Genomic DNA, 26379 nt, shown 5'->3' with positions numbered 1-26379 from the left:
TAGCTTAGTGGGTAAGAGCGTTGTGCCAGTAACCGAAAGGTCGCTGGTTCTAATCCCCGAGCCGACTAGGTGAAAAATCTGTCGATGTGCACTTGAGCAAGGCACTTAACCCTAATTGCTCCTGTAAGTCGCTCTGGATAAGAGCGTCTGCTAAATGACCAATTATTATTATTATTATTATTATATTATTATTATTATTATTATTATTATTATTATTATTATTATTATTATATTATTATAAATGGGGCAGAAGGCCGTGTGATGTTGTGATTCTGGATGGTCCGATGGCTAGCAACAATGACAAGAAGCTGCCATGTGGGGAATCGTAGGTGGCTCGTTTCAGCTAGTTTTATCTTGTTCTTGATAGCATGTTTTGTTTTGTTTTGAGGTGTTTTGACTGATGTCCCGTCTATGCTAATACGGCTCAAATTCCCTAGCTAGCTAACCAACAACTGTAACGAAGGATTTTAGAAATAAAAAGTGCTTATCGTGCAAATGTATATTCAGCTTCAATAAACATTGGAGACAAAATATAGTTGTAATATGTTGTCAACAATCTAAGCCAACCCCGTCTGTTTTGCCCCAATAGTTGCGCACTCGTTGGTTTTGTTGCTAAACAACCAACCCGTCTATAAGGCCCTGGTCAAAAGTAGTGCACTATATAGGGAATAGGGTGCCATTTGGGACACTTATATAGGGAATAGGGTGCCATTTGGGACACTATTCCCTATATAAACAAGAAGATCCATTAAATGAAGGTTGAGTAGTACTGACGTGGCGTTGGTAGAAGTCTAACCACTCTACTGTATGGCAGTAGCTCTGGAGGTCCTGGGCGAAGGTGGAGCTGCCGTTGGTGACTGGCAGGCTGGGCAGCAGGCCGTGCAGGGTCACGGGGTCAGCGTGTTGGTCCAGGAGGGTACGCACAATGGGCACCAGCTGAGAAAAAGTCTCTGTGTGCCCTCCGTTGGGGCCCGCCTTTAAAAAAAAACAAAAAAAAACACCTTACTGTTGTACTTGTCTTTCTTACACTGGTCTTTATTTACTAGTGTAAAAGGCCGGTGATAAGAATGGAAACACCAGAATAATGGATGTCAAAATAAAAGTTCCATTAAGTCTCAAATTCCATTATGTTCTTACAATAAAATGTCTCACACTAGCACCGATTTTAGCAAATAGCTAAAGGAAAGTTTTAATTGCAATGACTATGTTATGTGGTTGTCTTACCTAGCTTAGTTGAATGCACTGATTTTAAGTCGCTCTGGATAAAGGTGGTCTGTTAAATGACCAAAATGTAAAACATAAATGTACCTCCATTACCCCGCCGGGCCACAGGGGGGCACCTAGTCGCCCCAGCAGGAAGCACACCTCTTCCCAGCCCAGAGACAGAACTGTCTGCAGGAGGCTGTGGAGTTTAACGCAGGCCATTACAGACACCTGGGGAGAGAGGGAGGGAGCGGGGGAGAGAGGGAGTTAGGGAGGGGGAGGGAGGGAGGGGGAGAAAGAGATAGAGATAGAGATAGAGATAGAGAGAGAGAGAGAGAGAGAGAGAGAGAGAGAGAGAGAGAGAGAGAGAGAGAGAGAGAGAGAGAGAGAGAGAGAGAGAGAGAGAGAGAGAGAGAGAAAGGAAGGAAGGAAGGACGGAGAGAGAGAGGACAGAGAGAGAGTGAGTGAGCGAGCGAGAGAGAGAGAAATTCTTTGGTCAAAAAGCAAATTAGGCTCCACTTCAAAAGTACTCTCATAGGTCTTAAATTCAACAGTCCCAGTAAATGTTTCATCAGTACACAAACCTAATAGTATTATTCCTCAGCTGATTGATTTTTGAAGTGGGGTACTGGAGCAATACTAACAAAAACACACAACAGCAATTCAAGTCGATGGAAAAAGATTTCCTCATATATTTTTGTTTTTGTTTTTTTATACCAGCGCTTAAAAGGAACTCTTTGGACCATTTATTTATGACCACTTGATCCCACACTCCTACAGTAGGTCCGGAGTGCCAAATGGCACCCTATTTCCTACATAGTGCACAACCTTTGCCCAGAAAGTAGTGCACTAGGTAGGGAATAGGGGACCATTTGGGACGCAGCTCAGCAGTAGTTATAACTCAGAGAGGAGCTGCCCCATCCTACACAACACTCCCTGGGAGGCACGCTAGCTATGTCTCTGTGCACTGATAGATAACCATAGAAGGACTGGTATTGTAAACACACTTTCCCTCAAAAGGTCTATCAAACCTAACCTTTATTTGATAGTAAACGTGCACCGACAGACAGAGCATTGGGATTGGTCCCACAACATTTGGAGTTCAAAGTTTCAAACCCGTGCTTTGACTAATGCCCTCAATGGATGCAGTTTGGAGAAAGGAGGTGAGTCCCAAATGCCTCTCTACTCCACCCCCTATTCCAGCCTATGGGCCCTGGTCAAACCGAGTACACTATATAGGGAATATGGTGCCATTTGGGACTCGGCCAGAGTTTGAGACAGTCCAGTTTGGTTAGAGGGAGGTGGGCGTAGCGTAACATAGGTGACTGACCTGTGAGTCCTGTTGCTGGATGTAGCCGGTGATGATGCGCAGGCCGATCTGAGCCATCTCTCTGAGTTCCACAACCCCGGGGGTAACAGGGGTGCTGTGCCAGGCCTGTAGTCGGTCCAGCAGATTCACCACCCCCTCAAAGATCTACAACGACAACACACCTGTGAACAATCTACAATACATTTGAATTCAATTCGATTCCCACAAGGGGCAATTATGTAGGCATGAGTGAAGATACGTGGAAACAACATATAGCAATGAACATAGATGATAACTCAACTGTCAAGACCTGTTACCACACGGTTAATGACATAGCTAGAACATTCTTCAAAACAGTAACCAAGCTAAAGCAAACATGCAAGACACATCCACTGACATTAAACACACATACCTTCACAATAACAGGAAGTAGCTGTACCATTGATACATGTAACTGCATGTAAATCTAAAATGTAATCTACGTAATCCCCGAAAATGTATTATTTATCATGAGAGGACCATTAACAACAACTAGTAATGCTGCTTGCTCTAAGAAAGGTTCAAATCTCACCTTTCTGGTAAAAATAGTTATACATTGCTGAGGTGTAGTCACTTTCAAGGACACAAGCTCAAGTCCACAGTACAAATATGATACAAATATGAAAATATGAAATATCTTATGATGCATTTCTTATTCAACAGAACTGTATGAATAAGGCTTGAAATTACTTATATGCTTTCTAAATATAGTATAATCAGATTATAAAACCACTAACTATAAGATTTCATTTCCTTACAACTGTAAAATACATATTTGTATTTTTAGTGTTACAGAAAATGTGCATATTGTCTAAAGGTCTCTCTTGATCAAAACATCTGCCCCCATCGCTGTGAATGACACACAGAGCTTTAGCTTGGCTTCCTGAACTCGTTAGGAACTCGCCTTTCGTCTCATATTAATCTTGTCCATCTATGACAGGGTTGCCCAACCCTGTTCCCAGAGAACTACCCTCCTGATTAAATGGTAGGAGGGACATCCCAGCTTCAAGTGGTTTCAGATTTCACATCCTACGTTACACAGGCGCAAAAAATTAACTACTGTGTCCGTGGGAACCAGGGCTAATGTTCAATGCAAGCCACTTCGATCTACGGTGTCCACAGATGGATTTCTAAGATAAAAAATGTCAGTCGGAACCGGTACCAGAAACACGCAGGTCCCCTAAACAGGAGACTTTACATCTAAGAGGTGAGCATTCATTTCCTGCAATCAAGTGCAGACATCCTCAACCTATGGTTTATATAGTGGACAGTTTGACAAACTGTCATCTCAGTGGCACGTACTCATATCCATAGTCTGTCTTTCTCAGGTGTTGGGTAGAAAGGTCAACCCTATGCAAAAGGAGACCACCAGATCACGGATTTTACACTCCCAAATAATTGAGCATGGTTGATATTGTCTGCATCCAAAATGGCACCCTATTCCCTACATAGTGCACTACTTTTGACCAGAGCGCTATGGGTCCTGGTCAAAAGTAGTGCATTACATAGAAATATGGTGCCATTTGAGATGCAGACAACGTTTGGACCACGGTGCAGTACTGTACCTTCTCGCTCCACAGTGCCTGGTTGTCTGTTCCCTCTGAGAAGAGGAAGTCCTGGAGCAGCCTGAGAAGGCGGAGCAGACTGGGGAAGAATGGCAGAAACACACCCTGGGAGTCCCTCAGGTCTGACAGAGAAGACTCCAGCATCATCTCTAACAGACTGAGAGACAAAAAGACAGTTAACATTTTAGGGCTACATTTTCCTCACCCAAAACAGCACAGAACTGCAAAATAGTTAAGTTAAGTTTTTTTCACTTTCCTCAAGTCTTTCTGTAGCTGATGTGTGTAAGACCTTTAAACAGGTTAACATTCACAAGGCCGCAGGGTCAGACAGATTACCAGGACGTGTACTCAGAGCATGCGCTGACCAGCTGGCAACTGTCTTCACTGATCATTTTCAACCTCTCCCTGACCCAGTCTGTAATACCTACATGTTTGAAGCAGACCACCATAGTCCCTGTGCCCAAGAACGCCAAGGTAACCGGTCTAAATGACTATCGCCCCGTAGCACTCACATCTGTAGACATGAAATGCTTTGAAAGGCTGGTCATGGCTCACATCATCCCAGACACCCTGGACCCACTCCAATTCGCATACTGCCCCAACAGATCCACAGATGATGCAATCTCTATTGCACTCCACACTGCCCTCTCCCACCTGGACAAGAGGAACACCTATGTGAGAATGCTGTTCATTGACTATAGCTCATCGTTCAACACCATAGTGCCCTCGAAGCTCATCACTAAGCTAAGGACCCTGGGACTGAACACCTCCCTCTGCAACTGGATCCTGGACTTCCTGACGGGCCGCCCCCAGGTGGTGAGGGTAGGCAACAACACATCTACCACACTGACCCTCAACACAGGGGCCCCTCAGGTGTACTGTACTCCCCTCCTGTACTCCCTGTTCACCTAAGACTGCGTGGCCGCGCACGACTCAAACACCATCATTACGTTTTCTGACGACACGACGGTGGTAGGCCTGATCACCGACGACGATGAGACAGCCTATAGGGAGGCGGTCAGAGACCTGGCAGTGTGGTATCAGGACAACAAAATCTCCCTCAACTTCAGCAACACAAAGGAGCTGATCGTTGACTACAGGAAACGGAGGGCCGAGCACACCCCCATTCAAATCGACGGGGCTGTAGTGGAGCGGGTCGAGAACTTCAAGTTCCTTGGTGTCCACATCACTAAGGAATTATCATGGTCCACACACACCAACACAGTTGTGAAGGAGGCACGACAACACCTCTTCCCCCTCAGGAGGCTGAAAAGATTTGGCATGGGCCCTCAGATCCTCAAAAAGCTCTACAGCTGCACCATTGAGAGCATCCTGACTGGCTGCTTCTGACAGCAAGGCGCTACAGAGGTTAGTGCCTACAGCCCAGTACATCACTGAGGCCGAGCTTCCTGCCATCCAGGACCTCTATACCAGAAGGTGTCAGAGGAAGGCCCTAGAAAGAGGAAGGCCCTAGAAATTGTAAAAGACTCCAGCCACCCAAGTCACAGACTGTTCTCTCTGCTATCGCACGGCAAGCGGTACCAATGCACCAAGTCTGGAACCAACAGCACCCTGAACAGCTTCTACCCGCAAGCCATAAGACTGCTAAATAGTTAACCAAATAGCTACCCGGACTATCTGCATTGACCCTTTTTGCACTAACTCTTTTGACTCATCACATACGCTGCTGCTACTGTTTATTATCTATCCTGTTGCCTAGTCACTTTAACCTATATGAACATAGCTACCTCAATGTCCTCGTACCCCTGCACATGGACTCGGTACTGGTACCCCGTGTATACAGCCTAGTTAGCATTACTGTGGATTTATTCCTCTTATTTATCTCTCTGACCTGTTGGGAAGGGCCCGTCAGTCAGCATTTTACTGTTAGGCTACACCTGCTGTTTACAAAGCAGGTGACAAATACAATTGGATTTGAAGTCACCTTAATGAATCTGTATACTGACATCAGACAGAGGGAGTTGCATATCAATGACAGTGGGAGTGACTAACTGGCTGGCTGGCTGACTGGCTGACTAACTGAATAGCTGACTGACTGACTGACTGGCTGACTGAATCGCTGACTGACTGACTGGCTAACTAACTGAATAGCTGACTGGCTAGCTGGCTGTCGACCGACTGACTGACTGACTGACTGACTGGCTGGCTGGCTGGCTGGCTAACTAACTAACTAACTAACTGAATAGCTGACTGACTGGCTGGCTGTCGACCGACTGACTGGCTGACCTGCATTTGATATCGTCAGGCGGGCGGACCAGTTGGCAGGAGGAGCCCAGCTTGGTGAGGACAGAGAAGACCTGTCCCCTCTCCCGCCACACGGCGTCCCCCCCCCCCTCCGCCCCACTGCCTCTCCACATCACAGAGAACACCATGTTAGTCAGCAGGTTACACAGCTCCTCCTCTGGTGTCTGCTGAAAGGACGACACATACATCATAATCACAGTTAGACACACGCATCATAAGCACAGTTACACATACATCATAATCACAGTTACACACACATCATAATCACAGTTACACACACATCATAATCACAGTTACACACACACACACACATCATAATCACAGTTACACACACACACAACACACATCATAATCACAGTTACACACACACACAACACACATCATAATCACAGTTACACACACACACAACACACATCATAATCACAGTTACACACACACACATCATAATCACAGTTACACACACACACAACACACATCATAATCACAGTTACACACACACAACACACATCATAATCACAGTTACACACACGCATCATAATCACAGTTACACACACGCATCATAATCACAGTTACACACACACATCATAATCACAGTTAGACACACACACATCATAATCACAGTTAAACACACACACACACACACACACATAATAATCACAGTTACACACACAGTTACAGTACATTGGGTTGGAGACGGACTAAACCACGTCCGCAGAGCCGTATTCTAGGATATTGGACCGTAGGTTTTTTCTCATAATGGCGCTATCCCTCATCACATTCAGTTGACTAGGAGCCATGTACACTGAGCCACGTTGGTTGAATAGGAGCCATGTATACTGAGCCACGTTGGTTGAATAGGAGCCATGTACACTGAGCCACGTTGGTTGACTAGGAGCCATGTACACTGAGCCACGTTGGTTGAATAGGAGCCATGTACACTGAGCCACGTTGGTTGAATAGGAGCCATGTACACTGAGCCACGTTGGTTGACTAGGAGCCATGTACACTGAGCCACGTCGGTTGAATAGGAGCCATGTACACTGAGCCACGTTGGTTGAATAGGAGCCATGTACACTGAGCCACGTTGGTTGAATAGGAGCCACGTAGGTTGAGAGTTTTTGGGATGTATTATGTTGGGCTGTGCGACCCCTGCAAATGGGGGTCACAGAGTCTGCCAGACTATCACGGCTCTGCGGCTGTGGACTCTGAAATATGCTTAAAGGTGCTAATACTTGCGGTTTTCTGACTGACACTTTTCCAAAGAATTCGGTTAGCATTCTGAATATGGGACACTTCCCAAAACACAGGTCTTGACTTCATATTCGACAAATTTGGTGCAGTTTATCCAAAAATCACACAACATACCTCCTAGGAATGCTCAGTACCTGTGGTTAGGGTTAAGGTTAGGGCAGGGCAGGGCAGCAGTACCTGTGGGTTGGAGGTGTTGGAGATGGTGTCAGCTGCCTGGGGGTCAGTTCCATAGTTGGTGTCGTCCAGCACGTTGGACAGACTGGAGCTCTTCCTGGGTCTCAGAGAGGGGAACGGCCGGCTGTGCTCCAGGGGGGAGGGGGTGTCTGCCTGACTACCCCCCGCAGGGGTGTGGTTCCCTGTCCCAGTCTCGCCCCTCATACCCCCCAGCTCCAGCTCAAAGGGAGAGGTGCCGAACGGGGACAGAGGGTGGTAGGGGGCCTCCCCTTGGAGCCGAGTGGAGGGGATGTCCACGGTGTTGGACAAGGAGGACGAGCGGCTCCCCTGCTCCACCGAGTCAAAGTCCTTCAACGTGCCTCCACTGCTGTTAGGGGAAGACTGAGAGAAGTCGGAGAAACCCTCTGAGATATTCCTCCCTCCCAGGCCCTCGCCATCTCCCCCCTCCTCCTCTTCCTCCTCCGGCGAGGTGTAAGGGAGGAAGACGTCTGTGCGAGCGTCCTGGGAGTCTTCTATGACCATGTTGTGGTCTCTCCTGAGAGGGGAGGAGTTCAACATATAGTAAGTTGTGTGTGCTGAACACATGTTAACTGATCTATAGCAGAGGTAAAGAGCTGAACACATGTTAACTGATCTATAACAGGGGTAAAGAGCTGAACACATGTTAACTGATCTATAACAGAGGTAAAGAGCTGAACACATGTTAACTGATCTATAACAGGGGTAAAGAGCTGAACACATGTTAACTGATCTATAACGGGGTAAAGAGCTGAACACATGTTAACTGATCTATAGCAGAGGTAAAGAGCTGAACACATGTTAACTGATCTATAGCAGAGGTAAAGAGCTGAACACATGTTAACTGATATATAGCATGGGTAAAGAGCTGAACACATGTTAACTGATCTATAGCAGGGGTAAAGAGCTGAACACATGTTAACTGATCTATAGCAGAGGTAAAGAGCTGAACACATGTTAACTGATCTATAGCAGGGGTAAAGAGCTGAACACATGTTAACTGATCTATAACAGGGGTAAAGAGCTGAACACATGTTAACTGATCTATAACAGGGGTAAAGAGCTGAACACATGTTAACTGATATATAGCATGGGTAAAGAGCTGAACACATGTTAACTGATATATAGCAGAGGTAAAGAGCTGAACACATGTTAACTGATCTATAGCAGGGGTAAAGAGCTGAACACATGTTAACTGATCTATAACAGGGGTAAAGAGCTGAACACATGTTAACTGATCTATAGCAGAGGTAAAGAGCTGAACACATGTTAACTGATCTATAGCAGGGGTAAAGAGCTGAACACATGTTAACTGATCTATAGCAGAGGTAAAGAGCTGAACACATGTTAACTGATCTATAACAGGGGTAAAGAGCTGAACACATGTTAACTGATCTATAACAGGGGTAAAGAGCTGAACACATGTTAACTGATCTATAGCAGAGGTAAAGAGCTGAACACATGTTAACTGATCTATAGCAGGGGTAAAGAGCTGAACACATGTTAACTGATCTATAACAGGGGTAAAGAGCTGAACACATGTTAACTGATCTATAGCAGAGGTAAAGAGCTGAACACATGTTAACTGATCTATAGCAGGGGTAAAGAGCTGAACACATGTTAACTGATCTATAGGATGGGTAAAGAGCTGAACACATGTTAACTGATCTATAGCAGGGGTAAACAGCTGAATCAAAAAATACATCTTGTTTATTTCAACTCTGTCCAGAAATTTAAAATATCACTTAAGTTTGTTATTATTGATTCCCAACTTTTCGAATCGATACAGATTCCCTCAATCGACTAATGGAACTCATCCTTACCTGAGAGGGGGGCGGGAGGAGGAGGAGGAGGGGTCCAGGGAGCTGTGGGTGCTGGAGCCGGCCAGGGAGGCACCACGGGACTCATAGGACTTCATATAGAGCTTAGTTAACATACCCTGCCAGCCTGGCTGACGGGCCAGCTGACGAACACAGTCCTCACTGTTGTAGATCAGGTTGAAGAGCTGGGAGAGGGAGAGAGAGAGGAGCGAGAGAGAGCGAGAGAGGAGCAAGACTTTTGTTTACTATCTACTTCACTTGCTTTGGCAATGTTAACATACGTTTCCCATGCCAATAAAGCCCTTAAATTGAATTGAATTTAATTGAATTGAGAGAGAGAGAGAGAGAGAGAGAGAGAGAGAGAGAGAGAGAGAGAGAGAGAGAGAGAGAGAGAGAGAGAGAGAGAGAGAGAGAGAGAGAGAGAGAGAGAGAGAGAGAGAGAGAGAGAGAGAGAGAGAAAGGGAGAGAGAGAGAGAGAGAGAGAGAGAGAGAGAGAGAGAGAGAGAGAGAGAGAGAGAAAAACAGGCAACAATCAAGCCTTTATACATTTACATTTACATTTTAGTCATTTAGCAGACGCTCTTATCCAGAGCGACTTACAGGAGCAATTAGGGTTAAGTGCCTTGCTCAAGGGCACATTTACGTCATTTAGCAGACGCTCTTATCCAGAGCGACTACAAATTGGTGCATTCACCCTATAGCCAGTGGGATAACCACTTTACAATTATACATTTATTATTATTATTATTATTATTATTTTATTTAATTTTGGGGGGTAGAATGATTACTTTATCCTATCCCAGGAGGTCCTTAAAGAGGTTCCTTTATCTGCCCAATAGTCTATACCTTTATCTTCCCAATAGTCTATACCTTTAGCTTCAATTGTACTATACTTACATTTACATTTACATTAGTTATATAGTAATTATACATTATACTTAGTAATGACCTGAGTGAATGTGAAGATGTACAGCGGAGAGGAAAGAGGACAGCAGAGAGTAAAGAGGCCAGCGGGGGGGAAAGAGGCCAGCGGGGGGGAAAGAGAACAGCGGAGGGGAAAGAGAGCAGCGGAGGGGAAAGAGAGCAGCGGAGGGGAAAGAGGACAGCGGAGGGGAAAGAGGACAGCGGAGGGGAAAGAGGACAGCGGAGGGGAAAGAGGACAGCGGAGAGGAAAGAGGACAGCGGACGGGAAAGAGGACAGCGGAGAGGAAAGAGGACAGCGGAGGGGAAAGAGGACAGCGGAGGGGAAAGAGGACAGCGGAGGGGAAAGAGGACAGCGGAGGGGAAAGAGGACAGAGGAGGGGAAAGAGGACTAGAGTAGGTAGGGACTGACCTTGCGACAGACGTCCAGACGGACAGTGAGCTCAGCACGGTGGGACAGATAAACCACAGCCAGCAGGTCTCTGAAGTTAGGAGTGGCATCTAGACAAAACAATGAGATTCAGCAGGACACAGTAAAGTATATCCCCTATAGGGATACATACTATAGGAGCAACAAGGAGAGGGGTTATAGTTGTTGACATTTCAGCTCTAAAGCTTTTCTGAAGACTAGCCATCAATACAATAATAACATTCATTGTAAAATGATGACTGTACAGACAAACAGGCCAAAAACAGACCTGCCATTTTAAATAATCATATAATAATCTGCCATTTAGCAGACGCTTTTATCCAAAGCGACTTACAGTCATGCGTGCATACATTTTTGTGTATGGGTGGTCCCGGGGATCGAACCCACTACCTTGGCGTTACAAGTGCCGTGTTCTACCAGCTGAGCTACAGAGGACTACGGACTCAGACCACGGACCAAATGGACTCATTACTTAGCAACTACATAATGTACCTCATACCTCCTTCCTCTCAGTATTCCCCTGTCTGTCCCTTCAGATGAAGTGTCCCAAATGGCACACTATTCCCTATATAGTGCACTACTTTTGACCAGAGCCCTATGGGCCCTAGTCAAAACTAGTGCACTATACAATATAAAGGGGATAGGGTGCCATTTGGGACACAGTCAGAGGCTATATCTGAGGCCTACCTGTAGCGAGGACCTGCTCGTACAGACAGCGCACGGTGGTCATGGTTACGGGGGCGTCTCCTAGGAAACAGACAAGACCCAGGTATCCAAAATCCTTCAACTTGACACGTTGCTTGGCGCGCTCAGACACTCGCTCACTCTTCAGGATCTTGAACAGAACCTGACCAATGACCAAGGGGGAGAGCAGGAGATGTGTTTGATGAGATTTCAACAACACTGACCTACGGCTCAGATAAACTAGGAAAGATGGGGAGATTGTGTATTGAGTGTATGGCTAGGTCAAACTCTGAATACAGAATGGGTATAGTTGCAGTATCTTGGGTAACTTCCCCAACGTGCACAGGTTTTCCAGAAATCCTGGTTGGAGGATTCCAGATTTCCTGCTTATTTCAGGAGTTACTGGAATTTCGCAACCTCAGCAGTGGCTTTCACAAAATACTGACTGACAGGAGGGTCTAATATGTGGCATGTTTGTAAATGTAATGTGGTGGTGTAATGGTGCGGTGGTGGTGATGGTGTGATGGTGTAATGGTGTGGCATGGTGGTGTAATGGTGTGGTATGATGATGTGGTGGTGTAATGGTGTTGTATGGTGGTGTGGTATGGTGGTGTAATGGTGGTGTGGTATGGTGGTGTAATGGTGTGTTATGGTGATGTGGTGTAATGGTGTGGTATGGTGGTGTGGTGGTGTAATGGTGGTGTGGTATGGTGATGTGATGGTGTAGTAGTGTGATGTGTTGGTAGTATGATGTGGTGATGATGTGGTGGAGGTATGATGTGGTGTGGTGGTGTGATGATGTGGTGTGGTGGTGTGATGCAGCAGACTGACTAACCCTGAAGACTCTCTCCCTGGCCTCGTCTCCAAATGTGTCTTTGAGCAGCAGACAGTAGAGCTGCTCTACTCCCCACTCCAACAGCACAGCCTGGACCTGCTCTCTGGGAGGGGTGTTCTTCAACAGACTGTAAACCACATCTAACGCACTCACCACCTGATGGAGAGAGAGAGAGGAGGGAGGGGGGAGAGGGAGGGGGGAGAGGGAGAGGTGGGGGGAGAGAACAGGACGGTGAGAGTAAGTGATTTGGATGAATATAGGGAGTGGAGAGAGAAAGAAGGGAGAGAGGAGAGGGGAAGAGAGGGGTGGGAAAGAGAGGGGAGGGGTGGGGAGAGAGGGGGAGAAAGGGGTGGGGAAGAGAGGGGAAGAGAGAGAGGGGTGGGGAGAGAGGGGAAGAGAGGAGAGGGGGGAGGTTGAGAGGAGGAGAAATAGAGGGGGGAGGTTGAGAGGAGGAGAGATAGAGGTGGGAGGTTGAGAGGAGGGGATATAGAGGTGGGAGTTTGAGAAGAGGAGAGATAGAGGTGGGAGGTTGAGAGGAGGAGAGATAGAGGTGGGAGGTTGAGAAGAGGAGAGATAGAGGTGGGAGGTTGAGAAGAGGAGAGATAGAGGTGGGAGGTTGAGAAGAGGAGAGATAGAGGTGGGAGGTGGGAGGTTGAGAAGAGGGGAGATGCAGAGGATAGAAAGCATGAGAGAGGGAGGGAAAGAGAGGGAGGGGACATGTGTGTGGAATTACAGGGTTCAAGAGAGGACAGGGATAGATCCAAAAAGCCTCTTAATAAAGACAGGGAGTAAGTCTGTCTATGTGTGTGCGTTCATACCTGCTGCTCCTCTCCTATAGTCAGGGTGTAGGCCAAGATGCTGTGGAGCTCTTCAGGAGTAGGAGACTTGAGGAGGACGTCTCTCAGCAGAGAGAACAGAGAGATCTGAACAGTCTGCTTTTCATCAGACAGAGGACTGCCATCTTTCTCCACACTGAGAACACACAGGTAAGCAGGCGCGCGCACACACACACACACACACACACACACCACACACCGATTAACAATCAGATACTGTGCCTTGCAAAAGTATTCATCCCCCTTGGCGTTTTTCCTATTTTGTTGCATTACAACCTGTAATTTAAATTGATTTTTATTTGGATTTCATGTAATGACGGTGACGGTGTAGGCCGTCATTGTAAATAAGAATTTGTTCTTAACTGACTTGCCTAGTTAAATAAAAGGTAAAAAAAAAAATAAAAATGGACATACACAAAATAGTCCAAATTGGTGAAGTGAAATGAAAAAAATTACTTGTTTCAAAAAATTCAAAAAAATAAATAACTGAAAAGTGGTGCGTGCATATGTATTCACCGCCTTTGCTATGAAGCCCCTAAATAAGATCTGGTGCAACCAATTACCTTCAGAAGTCACATAATTAGTTAAATAAAGTCCACCTGTGTGCAATCTAAGTGTCACATGATCTGTCACATGATCTCAGTATATATACACCTGTTCTGAAAGGCCCCAGAGTCTGCAACACCACTAAGCAAGGGGCACCACCAAGCAAGCGGCACCATGAAGACCAAGGAGCTCTCCAAACAGGTCAAGGACAAAGTTGTGGAGAAGAACAGATCAGGGTTGGGTTATAAAAAAATAACCGAAACTTTGATCATCCCACGGAGCACCATTAAATCCATTATTAAAAAATTGAAAGATTATGGCACCACAACAAACCTGCCAAGAGAGGGCCGCCCACCAAAACTCACAGACCAGGCAAGGAGGGCATTAATCAGAGAGGCAACAAAGACACCAAAGATAAGCCTGAAGGAGCTGCAAAGCACCACAGCGGAGATTGGAGTATCTGTCCATAGGACCACTTTAAGCCATACTCTCCACAGAGTTGGGCTTTACGGAAGAGTGGCCAGAAAAAAGCCATTGCTTAAAAAAAAAAAATATGGGGGGTAATTAGTTATGCACGCTCAAGTTCTTGTTTGTTTCACCCCAAAAAATATTTTGCATCTTCAAAGTGGTAGGCATGTTGTGTAAATCAAATGATACAAACCCCCCAAAAATCAATTTTAATTCCAGGTTGTAAGGCAACAAAATAGGAAAAATGCCAAGGGGGGTGAATACTTTCGAAAGCCACTGTATGTACATATGGAGGCATACAAACAACAGAGACATCCACATGTACATAAATCTATCATACATTTTTTTGCCATCTAGATTTTAAGAAGCATAGGTAAGTCACAATTCATAATTTGTGTCATCAAGATGATGATTACCATAGTAAAGGGTTATTGAGGTACCTGGAGTGTAAAGGGTTATTGAGGTACCTGGAGTGTAAAGGGTTATTGAGGTACCTGGAGTGTAAAGGTTATTGAGGTACCTGGAGTGTAAAGGGTTATTGAGGTACCTGGAGTGTAAAGGGTTATTGAGGTACCTGGAGTGTAAAGGGTTATTGAGGTACCTGGAGTGTAAAGGGTTATTGAGGTACCTGGAGTGTAAAGGGTTATTGAGGTACCTGGAGTGTAAAGGTTATTGAGATACCTGGAGTGTAAAGGGTTATTGAGGTACCTGGAGTGTAAAGGGTTATTGAGGTACCTGGAGTGTAAAGGTTATTGAGGTACCTGGAGTGTAAAGGGTTATTGAGGTACCTGGAGTGTAAAGGGTTATTGAGGTACCTGGAGTGTAAAGGGTTATTGAGGTACCTGGAGTGTAAAGGTTATTGAGGTACCTGGAGTGTAAAGGGTTATTGAGGTACCTGGAGTGTAAAGGTTATTGAGGTACCTGGAGTGTAAAGGGTTATTGAGGTACATGGAGTGTAAAGGGTTATTGAGGTACATGGAGTGTAAAGGTTATTGAGGTACCTGTAGTGTGTCCGTATGGTATCCAGGATGTACTGTACTCCATACTTCTTCCTCATGCGCTGATTCCCGGCCTTGATCACAAATGACAGGTACTGGACATGGCCTTCACAGACAACACATCAATATGAGGTACTGGACATGGCCTTCACAGACAACACATCAATATGAGGTACTGGACATGGCCTTCACAGACAACACATCAATATGAGGTACTGGACATGGCCTTCACAGACAACACATCAATATGAGGTACTGGACATGGCCTTCACAGATAACACATCAATATGAGGTACTGGACATGGCCTTCAGATAACACATCAATATGAGGTACTGGACATGGCCTTCACAGACAACACATCAATATGAGGTACTGGACATGGCCTTCACAGACAACACATCAATATGAGGTACTGGACATGGCCTTCACAGATAACACATCAATATGAGGTACTGGACATGGCCTTCAGATAACACATCAATATGAGGTACTGGACATGGCCTTCACAGATAACACATCAATATGAGGTACTGGACATGGCCTTCACAGATAACACATCAATATGAGGTACTGGACATGGCCTTCACAGATAACACATCAATATGAGGTACTGGACATGGCCTTCACAGATAACACATCAATATGAGGTACTGGACATGGCCTTCAGATAACACATCAATATGAGGTACTGGACATGGCCTTCACAGATAACACATCAATATGAGGTACTGGACATGGCCTTCACAGACAACACATCAATATGAGGTACTGGACATGGCCTTCAGATAACACATCAATATGAGGTACTGGACATGGCCTTCACAGATAACACATCAATATGAGGTACTGGACATGGCCTTCACAGACAACACATCAATATGAGGTACTGGACATGGCCTTCACAGACAACACATCAATATGAGGTACTGGACATGGCCTTCAGATAACACATCAATATGAGGTACTGGACATGGCCTTCACAGACCACACATCAATATGAGGTACTGGACATGGCCTTCACAGACAACACATCAATATGAGGTACTGGACATGGCCTTCACAGATAACACATCAATATGAGGTACTGGACATGGCCTTCAGATAACACATCAATATGAGGTACTGGACATGGCCTTCAGATAACACATCAATATGAGGTACTGGACATGGCCTTCACAGATAACACATCAATATGAGGTACTGGACATGGCCTTCAGATAACACATCAATATGAGGTACTGGACATGGCCTTCAGATAACACATCAATATGAGGTACTGGACATGGCCTTCACAGATAACACATCAATATGAGGTACTGGACATGGCCTTCACAGATAACACATCAATATGAGGTACTGGACATGGCCTTCAGATAACACATCAATATGAGGTACTGGACATGGCCTTCACAGATAACACATCAATATGAGGTACTGGACATGGCCTTCAGATAACACATCAATATGAGGTACTGGACATGGCCTTCACAGACAACACATCAATATGAGGTACTGGACATGGCCTTCACAGACAACACATCAATATGAGGTACTGGACATGGCCTTCACAGATAACACATCAATATGAGGTACTGGACATGGCCTTCAGATAACACATCAATATGAGGTACTGGACATGGCCTTCAGATAACACATCAATATGAGGTACTGGACATGGCCTTCACAGATAACACATCAATATGAGGTACTGGACATGGCCTTCACAGATAACACATCAATATGAGGTACTGGACATGGCCTTCAGATAACACATCATGCACATTGGTTGCGTCCCAAATAGCACCCTATCCCCTATTCCCTATTTAGTGCACTACCAAAAGTAGTGGTGCACTATTTAGGGAATAGGGTGCTATTTGGGACGCTTGTCCTTCACTTCTACAGTGAGGGAAAAAAGTATTTGATCCCCTGCTGATTTTGTACGTTTGCCCACTGAAAAATAAATGATCAGTCTATAATTTTAATGGTAGGTCTATTTGAGAGACAGAATAACAACAAAAAAATCCATAAAAACGCATGCCAAAAATGTTATAAATTTATTAGCATTTTAATGAGGGAAATAAGTATTTGACCCCCTCTCAATCAGAAAGATTTTTGGCTCCCAGGTGTCTTTTATACAGGTAGCGCTTAAAGGGAGTGCTCCTAATCTCAGTTTGTTACCTGTATAAAAGACACCTGTCCACAGAAGCAATCAATCAATCAGATTCCAAACTCTCCACCATGGCCAAGACCAAAGAGCTCTCCAAGGATGTCAGGGACAAGATTGTAGACCTACACAAGGCTGGAATGGGCTACAAGACCATCGCCAAGTCGCTTGGTGAGAAGGTGACAACAGCTGGTGGAAGAAAACACAAAAGAACTGTCAATCTCCCTCGGCCTGGGACTCCATGCAAGATCTCACCTCGTGGAGTTGCAATGATCATGAGAACGGTGAGGAATCAGCCCAGAACTACACGGGAGGATCTTGTCAATGATCTCAAGGCAGCTGGGACCATAGTCACCAAGAAAACAATTGGTAACACACTACGCCGTGAAGGACTGAAATCCTGCAGCGCCCGCAAGGTCCCCCTGCTCAAGAAAGCACATATACAGGGCCGTCTGAAGTTTGCCAATGAACATCTGAATGATTCAGAGGAGAACTGGGTGAAAGTGTTGTGGTCAGATGAGACCAAAATCGAGCTCTTTGGCATCAACTCAACTCACCGTGTTTGGAGGAGGAGGAATGCTTACTATGACCCCAAGAACACCATCCCCACCGTCAAACATGGAGGTGGAAACATTATGCTTTGGGGGTGTTTTTCTGCTAAGGGGACAGGACAACTTCACCGCATCAAAGGGATGATGGACGGGGCCATATACCGTCAAATCTTGGGTGAGAACCTCCTTCCCTCAGCCAGGGCATTGAAAATGGGTCGTGGATGGGTATTCCAGCATGACAATGACCCAAAACACACGACCAAGGCAACAAAGGAGTGGCTCAAGAAGAAGCACATTAAGGTCCTGGAGTGGCCTAGCCAGTCTCCAGACCTTAATCCCATAGAAAATCTGTGGAGGGAGCTGAAGGTTTGAGTTGCCAAACGTCAGCCTCGAAATCTTAATGACTTGGAGAAGATCTGCAAAGAGGAGTGGAACAAAATCCCTCCTGAGATGTGTGCAAACCTGGTGGCCAACTACAAGAAACGTCTGACCTCTGTGATTGCCAACAAGGGTTTTGCCACCAAGTACTAAGTCATGTTTTGCAGAAGGGTCAAATACTTATTTCCCTCATTAAAATGCAAATCAATTTATAACATTTTTGACATTTGTTTTTATGGATTTTTTTGTTGTCTCTCACTGTTCAAATAAACCTACCATTAAAATTATAGACTGATCATGTCTTTGTCAGTGGGCAAACGTACAAAATCAGCAGGGGATCAAATACTTTTTTCCCTCACTGTATGTTATTGACTGACAATGCAGTCTGAAAATGTACCACTGGAAAACAGCATGCATTTATATGATGTTACATGAGCACAGACTTACATCCTGGAGGGTATTGATTCATACAGTATCAGTGGGTAATAATAATGATAATGATAATATATTCCCTCTGTACCAAAGGCTTATGCCTCAGTCTGTCTCTATAAATCCCTGGGCTACTTGCATATGAAAGGGGCAGGGTTAGCTTTGACAGAGCCTCTACTTGTATATGAAAGGGGCAGGGTTAGCTTTGATAGAGTCTTTACTTGTATATGAAAGGGGCAGAGTTACCTTTGACAGAGTCTCTACATGCATATGAAAGGGGCAGGGTTAGCTTTGACAGAGTCTCTACATGCATATGAAAGGGGCAGAGTTACCTTTGACAGAGTCTCTACATGCATATGAAAGGGGCAGAGTTAGCTTTGACAGAGTCTCTACATGCATATGAAAGGGGCAGAGTTACCTTTGACAGAGTCTCTACATGCATATGAAAGGGGCAGAGTTACCTTTGACAGAGTCTCTACATGCATATGAAAGGGGCAGAGTTACCTTTGACAGAGTCTCTACATGCATATGAAAGGGGCAGATTTACCTTTGACAGAGTCTCTACATGCATATGAAAGGGGCAGAGTTACCTTTGACAGAGTCTCTACATGCATATGAAAGGGGCAGAGTTACAGTGGGGGAAAAAAGTATTTAGTCAGCCACCAATTGTGCAAGTTCTCCCACTTAAAAAGATGAGAGAGGCCTGTAATTTTCATCATAGGTACACGTCAACTATGACAGACAAAATTAGAATTTTTTTCTCCAGAAAATCACATTGTAGGATTTTTAATGAATTTATTTGCAAATTATGGTGGAAAATAAGTATTTGGTCACATACAAACAAGCAAGATTTCTGGCTCTCACAGACCTGTAACTTCTTCTTTAAGAGGCTCCTCTGTCCTCCACTCGTTACCTGTATTAATGGCACCTGTTTGAACTTGTTATCAGTATAAAAGACACCTGTCCACAACCTCAAACAGTCACACTCCAAACTCCACTATGGCCAAGACCAAAGAGCTCAAAGAGCTGTCAAAGGACACAAGAAACAAAATTGTAGACCTGCACAAGGCTGGGAAGACTGAATCTGCAATAGGTAAGCAGCTTGGTTTGAAGAAATCAACTGTGGGAGCAATTATTAGGAAATGGAAGACATACAAGACCACTGATAATCTCCCTCGATCTGGGGCTCCACGCAAGATCTCACAACGTGGGGTCAAAATGATCACAAGAACGGTGAGCAAAAATCCCAGAACCACACGGGGGGACCTAGTGAATGACCTGCAGAGAGCTGGGACCAAAGTAACAAAGCCTACCATCAGTAACACACTACGCCGCCAGGGACTCAAATCCTGCAGTGCAAGACGTGTCCCCCCTGCTTAAGCCAGTACATGTCCAGGCCCGTCTGAAGTTTGCTAGAGTGCATTTGGATGATCCAGAAGAGGATTGGGAGAATGTCATATGGTCAGATGAAACCAAAATATAACTTTTTGGTAAAAACTCAACTCGTCGTGTTTGGAGGACAAAGAATGCTGAGTTGCATCCAAAGAACACCATACCTACTGTGAAGCATGGGGGTGGAAACATCATGCTTTGGGGCTGTTTTTCTGCAAAGGGACCAGGACGACTGATCCATGTAAAGGAAAGAATGAATGGGGCCATGTATCGTGAGATTTTGAGTGAAAACCTCCTTCCATCAGCAAGGGCATTGAAGATGAAACGTGGCTGGGTCTTTCAGCATGACAATGATCCCAAACACACCGCCCGGGCAACGAAGGAGTGGCTTCGTAAGAAGCATTTCAAGGTCCTGGAGTGGCCTAGCCAGTCTCCAGATCTCAACCCCATAGAAAATCTTTGGAGGGAGTTGAAAGTCCGTGTTGCCCAGCGACAGCCCCAAAACATCACTGCTCTAGAGGAGATCTGCATGGAGGAATGGGCCAAAATACCAGCAAGTGTGTGAAAACCTTGTGAAGACTTACAGAAAACGTTTGACCTGTGTCATTGCCAACAAAGGGTATATAACAAAGTATTGAGAAACTTTTGTTATTGACCAAATACTTATTTTCCACCATAATTTGCAAATAAATTCATTAAAAATCCTACAATGTGATTTTCTGGATTTATTTTTCTCATTTTGTCTGTCATAGTTGACGTGTACCTATGATGAAAATTACAGGCCTCGCTCATCTTTTTAAGTGGGAGAACTTGCACAATTGGTGGCTGACTAAATACTTTTTTTCCCCACTGTACCTTTGACAGAGTCTCTACATGCATATGAAAGGGGCAGAGTTAGCTTTGACAGAGCCTCTACATGCATATGAAAGGGGTAGAGTTAGCTTTGACAGAGTCTCTACATGCATATGAAAGGGGTAGAGTTAGCTTTGACAGAGCCAACCAAAGTCTGTTGTTACTGGATTAGTCTTGCACACTGTAGGGACGACATGCTAGACATAACCCTCCCACAGATGTTTGTGCTTTAGCCAACAACTGCTCTGATGTTCAAAAGGCCTACACAACTGGCTACCAGTGGCTGACTGCTCTGATGTTCAAAAGGCCTACACAACTGGCTACCAGTGGCTGACTGCTCTGATGTTCAAAAGGCCTACACAACTGGCTACCAGTGGCTGACTGCTCTGATGTTCAAAAGGCCTACACAACTGGCTACCAGTGGCTGACTGCTCTGATGTTCAAAAGGCCTACACAACTGGCTACCAGTGGCTGACTGCTCTGATGTTCAAAAGGCCTACACAACTGGCTACCAGTGGCTGACTGCTCTTACCCAGACACACAGCGAAGTGGCTGCTGCTCCAGATGCGGAAGTCGAACAACAGGTGCTGGTAGAGCAGCAGGAGCAACGGACTGTTGTCCTCACTGGAGACCTGCTCAAACAGGAACTGACACGCCATCAGTACAGACATATCGATCATACAGCCTGGGACCTGGGGGAGGGAGAGACAGATGGGGGAGGGAGAGACAGATGGGGGAGGGAGAGACAGATAGGGGAGGGAGAGACAGATGGGGGAGGGAGAGACAGATGGGGGAGGGAGAGACAGATGGGGGAGGGAGAGACAGATGGGGGAGGGAGAGACAGATGGGGGAGGGAGAGACAGATAGGGGAGGGAGAGACAGATGGGGGAGGGAGAGACAGATGGGGAGGGAGAGACAGATAGGGGAGGGAGAGACAGATGGGGGAGGGAGAGACAGATGGGGGAGGGAGAGACAGATAGGGGAGGGAGAGACAGATGGGGGAGGGAGAGACAGATAGGGGAGGGAGAGACAGATGGGGGAGGGAGAGACAGATGGGGGAGGGAGAGACAGATGGGGGAGGGAGAGACAGATGGGGAGGGAGAGACAGATAGGGGAGGGAGAGACAGATGGGGGAGGGAGAGACAGATGGGGGAGGGAGAGACAGATGGGGGAGGGAGAGACAGATAGGGGAGGGAGAGACAGATGGGGGAGGGAGAGACAGATGGGGGAGGGAGAGACAGATGGGGGAGGGAGAGACAGATGGGGAGGGAGAGACAGATAGGGGAGGGAGAGACAGATAGGGAGGGAGAGACAGATAGGGGAGGGAGAGACAGATGGGGGAGGGAGAGACAGATAGGGGAGGGAGAGACAGATAGGGGAGGGAGAGACAGATGGGGGAGGGAGAGACAGATGGGGGAGGGAGAGACAGATGGGGGAGGGAGAGACAGATGGGGGAGGGAGAGACAGATGGGGGAGGGAGAGACAGATGGGGGAGGGAGAGACAGATGGGGGAGGGAGAGACAGATGGGGGAGGGAGAGACAGATGGGGGAGGGAGAGACAGATAGGGGAGGGAGAGACAGATAGGGGAGGGAGAGACAGATAGGGGAGGGAGAGACAGATGGGGGAGGGAGAGACAGATAGGGGAGGGAGAGACAGATGGGGGAGGGAGAGACAGATGGGGGAGGGAGAGAGTTGGGTAGAGGAGATGAGATTGTATTTTCTCTGCTTTCTGAAAAAATTGCTTCGTATAACATGCTCCATGTAACACGACAAGAGAAGAAGATTCAAAAGTTTTACAAGATGTAGAAGTGTTTGTACTGTATCTATGCTACTGTAGGGAGAAATCAGAGGTACCAAGGTCAAATGACTAAGTAAAGTAAAACTACCTGTCGTTGAGGGAGTTACTCTCAACGTGACATGGTGTGTGACAGTGTGGCACTGTGACGGGGAGTCACTGTGTGTGTGTGAGGGGGTGTGATAGTGGGTTCATGGGGGAGTCAGTGTGACACTGCGTGCTTGTGTGTTGTGTTTGTATGCATGTGCGCAAGTGCGTGCATGTACGAGCATACCTCAGTGTGTGTGTGTGTGTTTAGAGGTAATTGTGTGGGATTGTTAGAGCAGGGTTTCCTAACAGGATGCTCAGCCCAGCAGTCATATATTACATCATATCCTGTCACACCACCAGCCCCACTTCCTCTACGCTCCTAGACACCACCTCTGGAATGTACTGTAGGATGATGATGGTTCTGGTCTGTACATTAGCCACTACAGTACTGTAGGATGATGATGGTTCTGGTCTGTACATTAGCCACTACAGTACTGTAGGATGATGATGGTTCTGGTCTGTACATTAGCCACTACAGTACTGTAGGATGATGATAGTTCTGGTCTGTACATTAGCCACTACAGTACTGTAGGATGATGATGGTTCTGGTCTGTACATTAGCCACTACAGTACTGTAGGATGATGATGGCTCTGGTCTGTACATTAGCCACTACAGTACTGTAGGATGATGATGGCTCTGGTCTGTACATTAGCCACTACAGTACTGTAGGATGATGATAGCTCTGGTCTGTACATTAGCCACTACAGTACTGTAGGATGATGATGGCTCTGGTCTGTACATTAGCCACTACAGTACTGTAGGATGATGATGGCTCTGGTCTGTACATTAGCCACTACAGTACTGTAGGATGATGATAGCTCTGGTCTGTACATTAGCCACTACAGTACTGTAGGATGATGATGGCTCTGGTCTGTACATTAGCCACTACAGTACTGTAGGATGATGATGGCTCTGGTCTGTACATTATATTTTATTTATTTTTTATTTATTTTTGGTCATTTAGCAGACGCTCTTATCCAGAGCGACTTACAGGAGCAATTAGGGTTAAGTGCCTTGCTCAAGGGCACATCGACAGATTTTTCACCTAGTCGGCTCGGGGATTAGAACCAGCGAACTTTCGGTTACTGGCACAACGCTCTTACCCACTAAGCTACCTGCCGCCACTGTAGCCACTACAGTACTGTAGGATGATGATGGCTCTGGTCTGTACATTAGCCACTACAGTACTGTAGGATGATGATGGCTCTGGTCTGTACATTAGCCACTACAGTACTGTAGGATGATGATAGCTCTGGTCTGTACATTAGCCACTACAGTACTGTAGGATGATGATGGCTCTGGTCGGTACATTAGCCACTACAGTACTGTAGGATGATGATGGCTCTGGTCTGTACATTAGCCACTACAGTACTGTAGGATGATGATGGCTCTGGTCTGTACATTAGCCACTACAGTACTGTAGGATGATGATGGATCTGGTCTGTACATTAGCCACTACAGTACTGTAGGATGATGATGGCTCTGGTCTGTACATTAGCCACTACAGTACTGTAGGATGATGATAGCTCTGGTCTGTACATTAGTCACTACAGTACTGTAGGATGATGATGGCTCTGGTCTGTACATTAGTCACTACACACAATAACGTGACCCAGGTTTTAGCTCCTGTAATGGGCCAGTACCTTAGTGAGCATGGCTCCTGTAATGGGCCAGTACCTTAGTGAGCATGGCTCCTGTAATGGGCCAGTACCTTAGTGAGCATGGCTCCTAGAATGGGCCAATACCTTAGTGAGCATGGCTCCTGTAATGGGCCAGTACCTTAGTGAGCATGGCTCCTATAATGGGACAGTACCTTAGTGAGCATGGCTCCTATAATGGGACAGTACCTTGGTGAGCATGGCTCATATAATGGACAGTACCTTAGTGAACATGGCTCCTAGAATGGGCCAGTACCTTAGTGAGCATGGCTCCTGTAATGGGACAGTACCTTAGTGAACATGGCTCCTATAATGGACAGTACCTTAGTGAGCATGGCTCCTGTAATGGGCCAGTACCTTAGTGAGCATGGCTCCTATAATAGACAGTACCTTAGTGAACATGGCTCCTATAATGGGACAGTACCTTAGTGAGCATGGCTCCTAGAATGGTCCAGTACCTTAGTGAGCATGGCTCCTGTAATGGGCCAGTACCTTAGTGAGCATGGCTCCTATAATGGACAGTACCTTAGTGAACATGGCTCCTAGAATGGGCCAGTACCTTAGTGAGCATGGCTCCTATAATGGGCCAGTACCTTAGTGAGCATGGCTCCTATAATGGGCCAGTACCTTAGTGAGCATGGCTCCTATAATGGGACAGTACTTTAGTGAGCATGGCTCCTATAATGGGCCAGTACCTTAGTGAGCATGGCTCCTGTAATGGGCCAGTACCTTAGTGAGCATGGCTCCTGTAATGGGCCAGTACCTTAGTGAGCATGGCTCCTATAATGGGCCAGTACCTTAGTGAGCATGGCTCCTATAATGGGCCAGTACCTTAGTGAGCATGGCTCCTGTAATGGGACAGTACCTTAGTGAGCATGGCTCCTATAATGCTGGGTCCGTGGCAGTTCAGTAGGCTCTCCTGGTTGACAGGGTGATGACGAATCAGATTCTTCACCATCAGCAGGAAGGCTGCTACACTGTTCCTCTCCAGCCGACCATCTGAGACACACACACACACACACACACACACACACACTAAGTTCAATTATGTAAAATAAGGCTATTGAGTACGATAGCGCTTCATCAGTGTTCATTCATGGAGCACCATTTCCACAATGAAAATGTCCCACCCATGTCCAAACTACTGAGTTCAATCAGTATTCCCAGTAACATTGTGCTTTAACACCCACTGACCTTGCAAAGGATGTTAATTAAGCAATAAGGCCAGAGGGGATGTGGAACACTACATTACCAAAAGTATGTGGACACCTGCTCGTCGAACATCTCATTACAAAATCATGGGCATTAATATGGAGTTGGTCCCCCCTTTGCTGCTATAACAGCCTCCAATCTTCTGGGAAGGCTTTCCACTAGATGTTGGAACATTGCTTCCATTCAGCTACAAGAACATTAGTGAGGTCGGGCACTGATGTTGGACGATTAGGCCTGGCTCGCAGTCGACGTTCCAATTCATCCCAAAGGTGTTCGATGGGGTTGAGGTCAGAGCTCTGTGCAGGCCAGTCAAGTTCTTCCCCACCGATCTCGACAAACCATTTCTGTATGGACCTCGTTTTGTGCACGGGGGCATTGTCATGCTGAAACAGGAAAGGGCCTTCCCCAAAATGTTGCCATAAATTTGGAAGCACAGAATCGTCTAGAATGTCATTGTATACTGTAGCATTAAGATTTCCCTTCACTGGAACTA

General features: G+C 46.0%; 1 protein-coding gene across 5 annotated transcripts in view; it reads right to left on the bottom strand.

Moving 5' to 3' along the window:
• LOC121556912 (neurobeachin-like protein 2) overlaps window positions 1-26379 on the bottom strand; it is a 110773-nt gene that overhangs the window by 16838 nt on the left and 67556 nt on the right. For 4 of the 5 annotated variants that reach the window (XM_045208571.1, XM_045208574.1, XM_045208573.1 and 1 more), the window contains 14 exons: window positions 25540-25673; window positions 21662-21821; window positions 15366-15468; window positions 13333-13486; window positions 12515-12670; window positions 11683-11842; window positions 10978-11066; window positions 9648-9829; window positions 7810-8341; window positions 6364-6548; window positions 4117-4273; window positions 2534-2677; window positions 1309-1434; window positions 775-975 (listed from right to left, as the gene is read on the bottom strand). In XM_045208571.1, the coding sequence (XP_045064506.1) occupies window positions 775-975; window positions 1309-1434; window positions 2534-2677; window positions 4117-4273; window positions 6364-6548; window positions 7810-8341; window positions 9648-9829; window positions 10978-11066; window positions 11683-11842; window positions 12515-12670; window positions 13333-13486; window positions 15366-15468; window positions 21662-21821; window positions 25540-25673 (2483 nt within the window). The remainder of the gene's footprint in view (window positions 1-774; window positions 976-1308; window positions 1435-2533; window positions 2678-4116; window positions 4274-6363; window positions 6549-7809; window positions 8342-9647; window positions 9830-10977; window positions 11067-11682; window positions 11843-12514; window positions 12671-13332; window positions 13487-15365; window positions 15469-21661; window positions 21822-25539; window positions 25674-26379) is intronic. The other variant, XM_045208572.1, reaches the window with a different exon arrangement.

Source organism: Coregonus clupeaformis, chromosome 28 (genome assembly GCF_020615455.1).
Source record: "Coregonus clupeaformis isolate EN_2021a chromosome 28, ASM2061545v1, whole genome shotgun sequence".
Lineage (NCBI taxonomy): Eukaryota > Metazoa > Chordata > Actinopteri > Salmoniformes > Salmonidae > Coregonus > Coregonus clupeaformis.
This window is presented reverse-complemented; position numbering and strand designations above follow the sequence as displayed.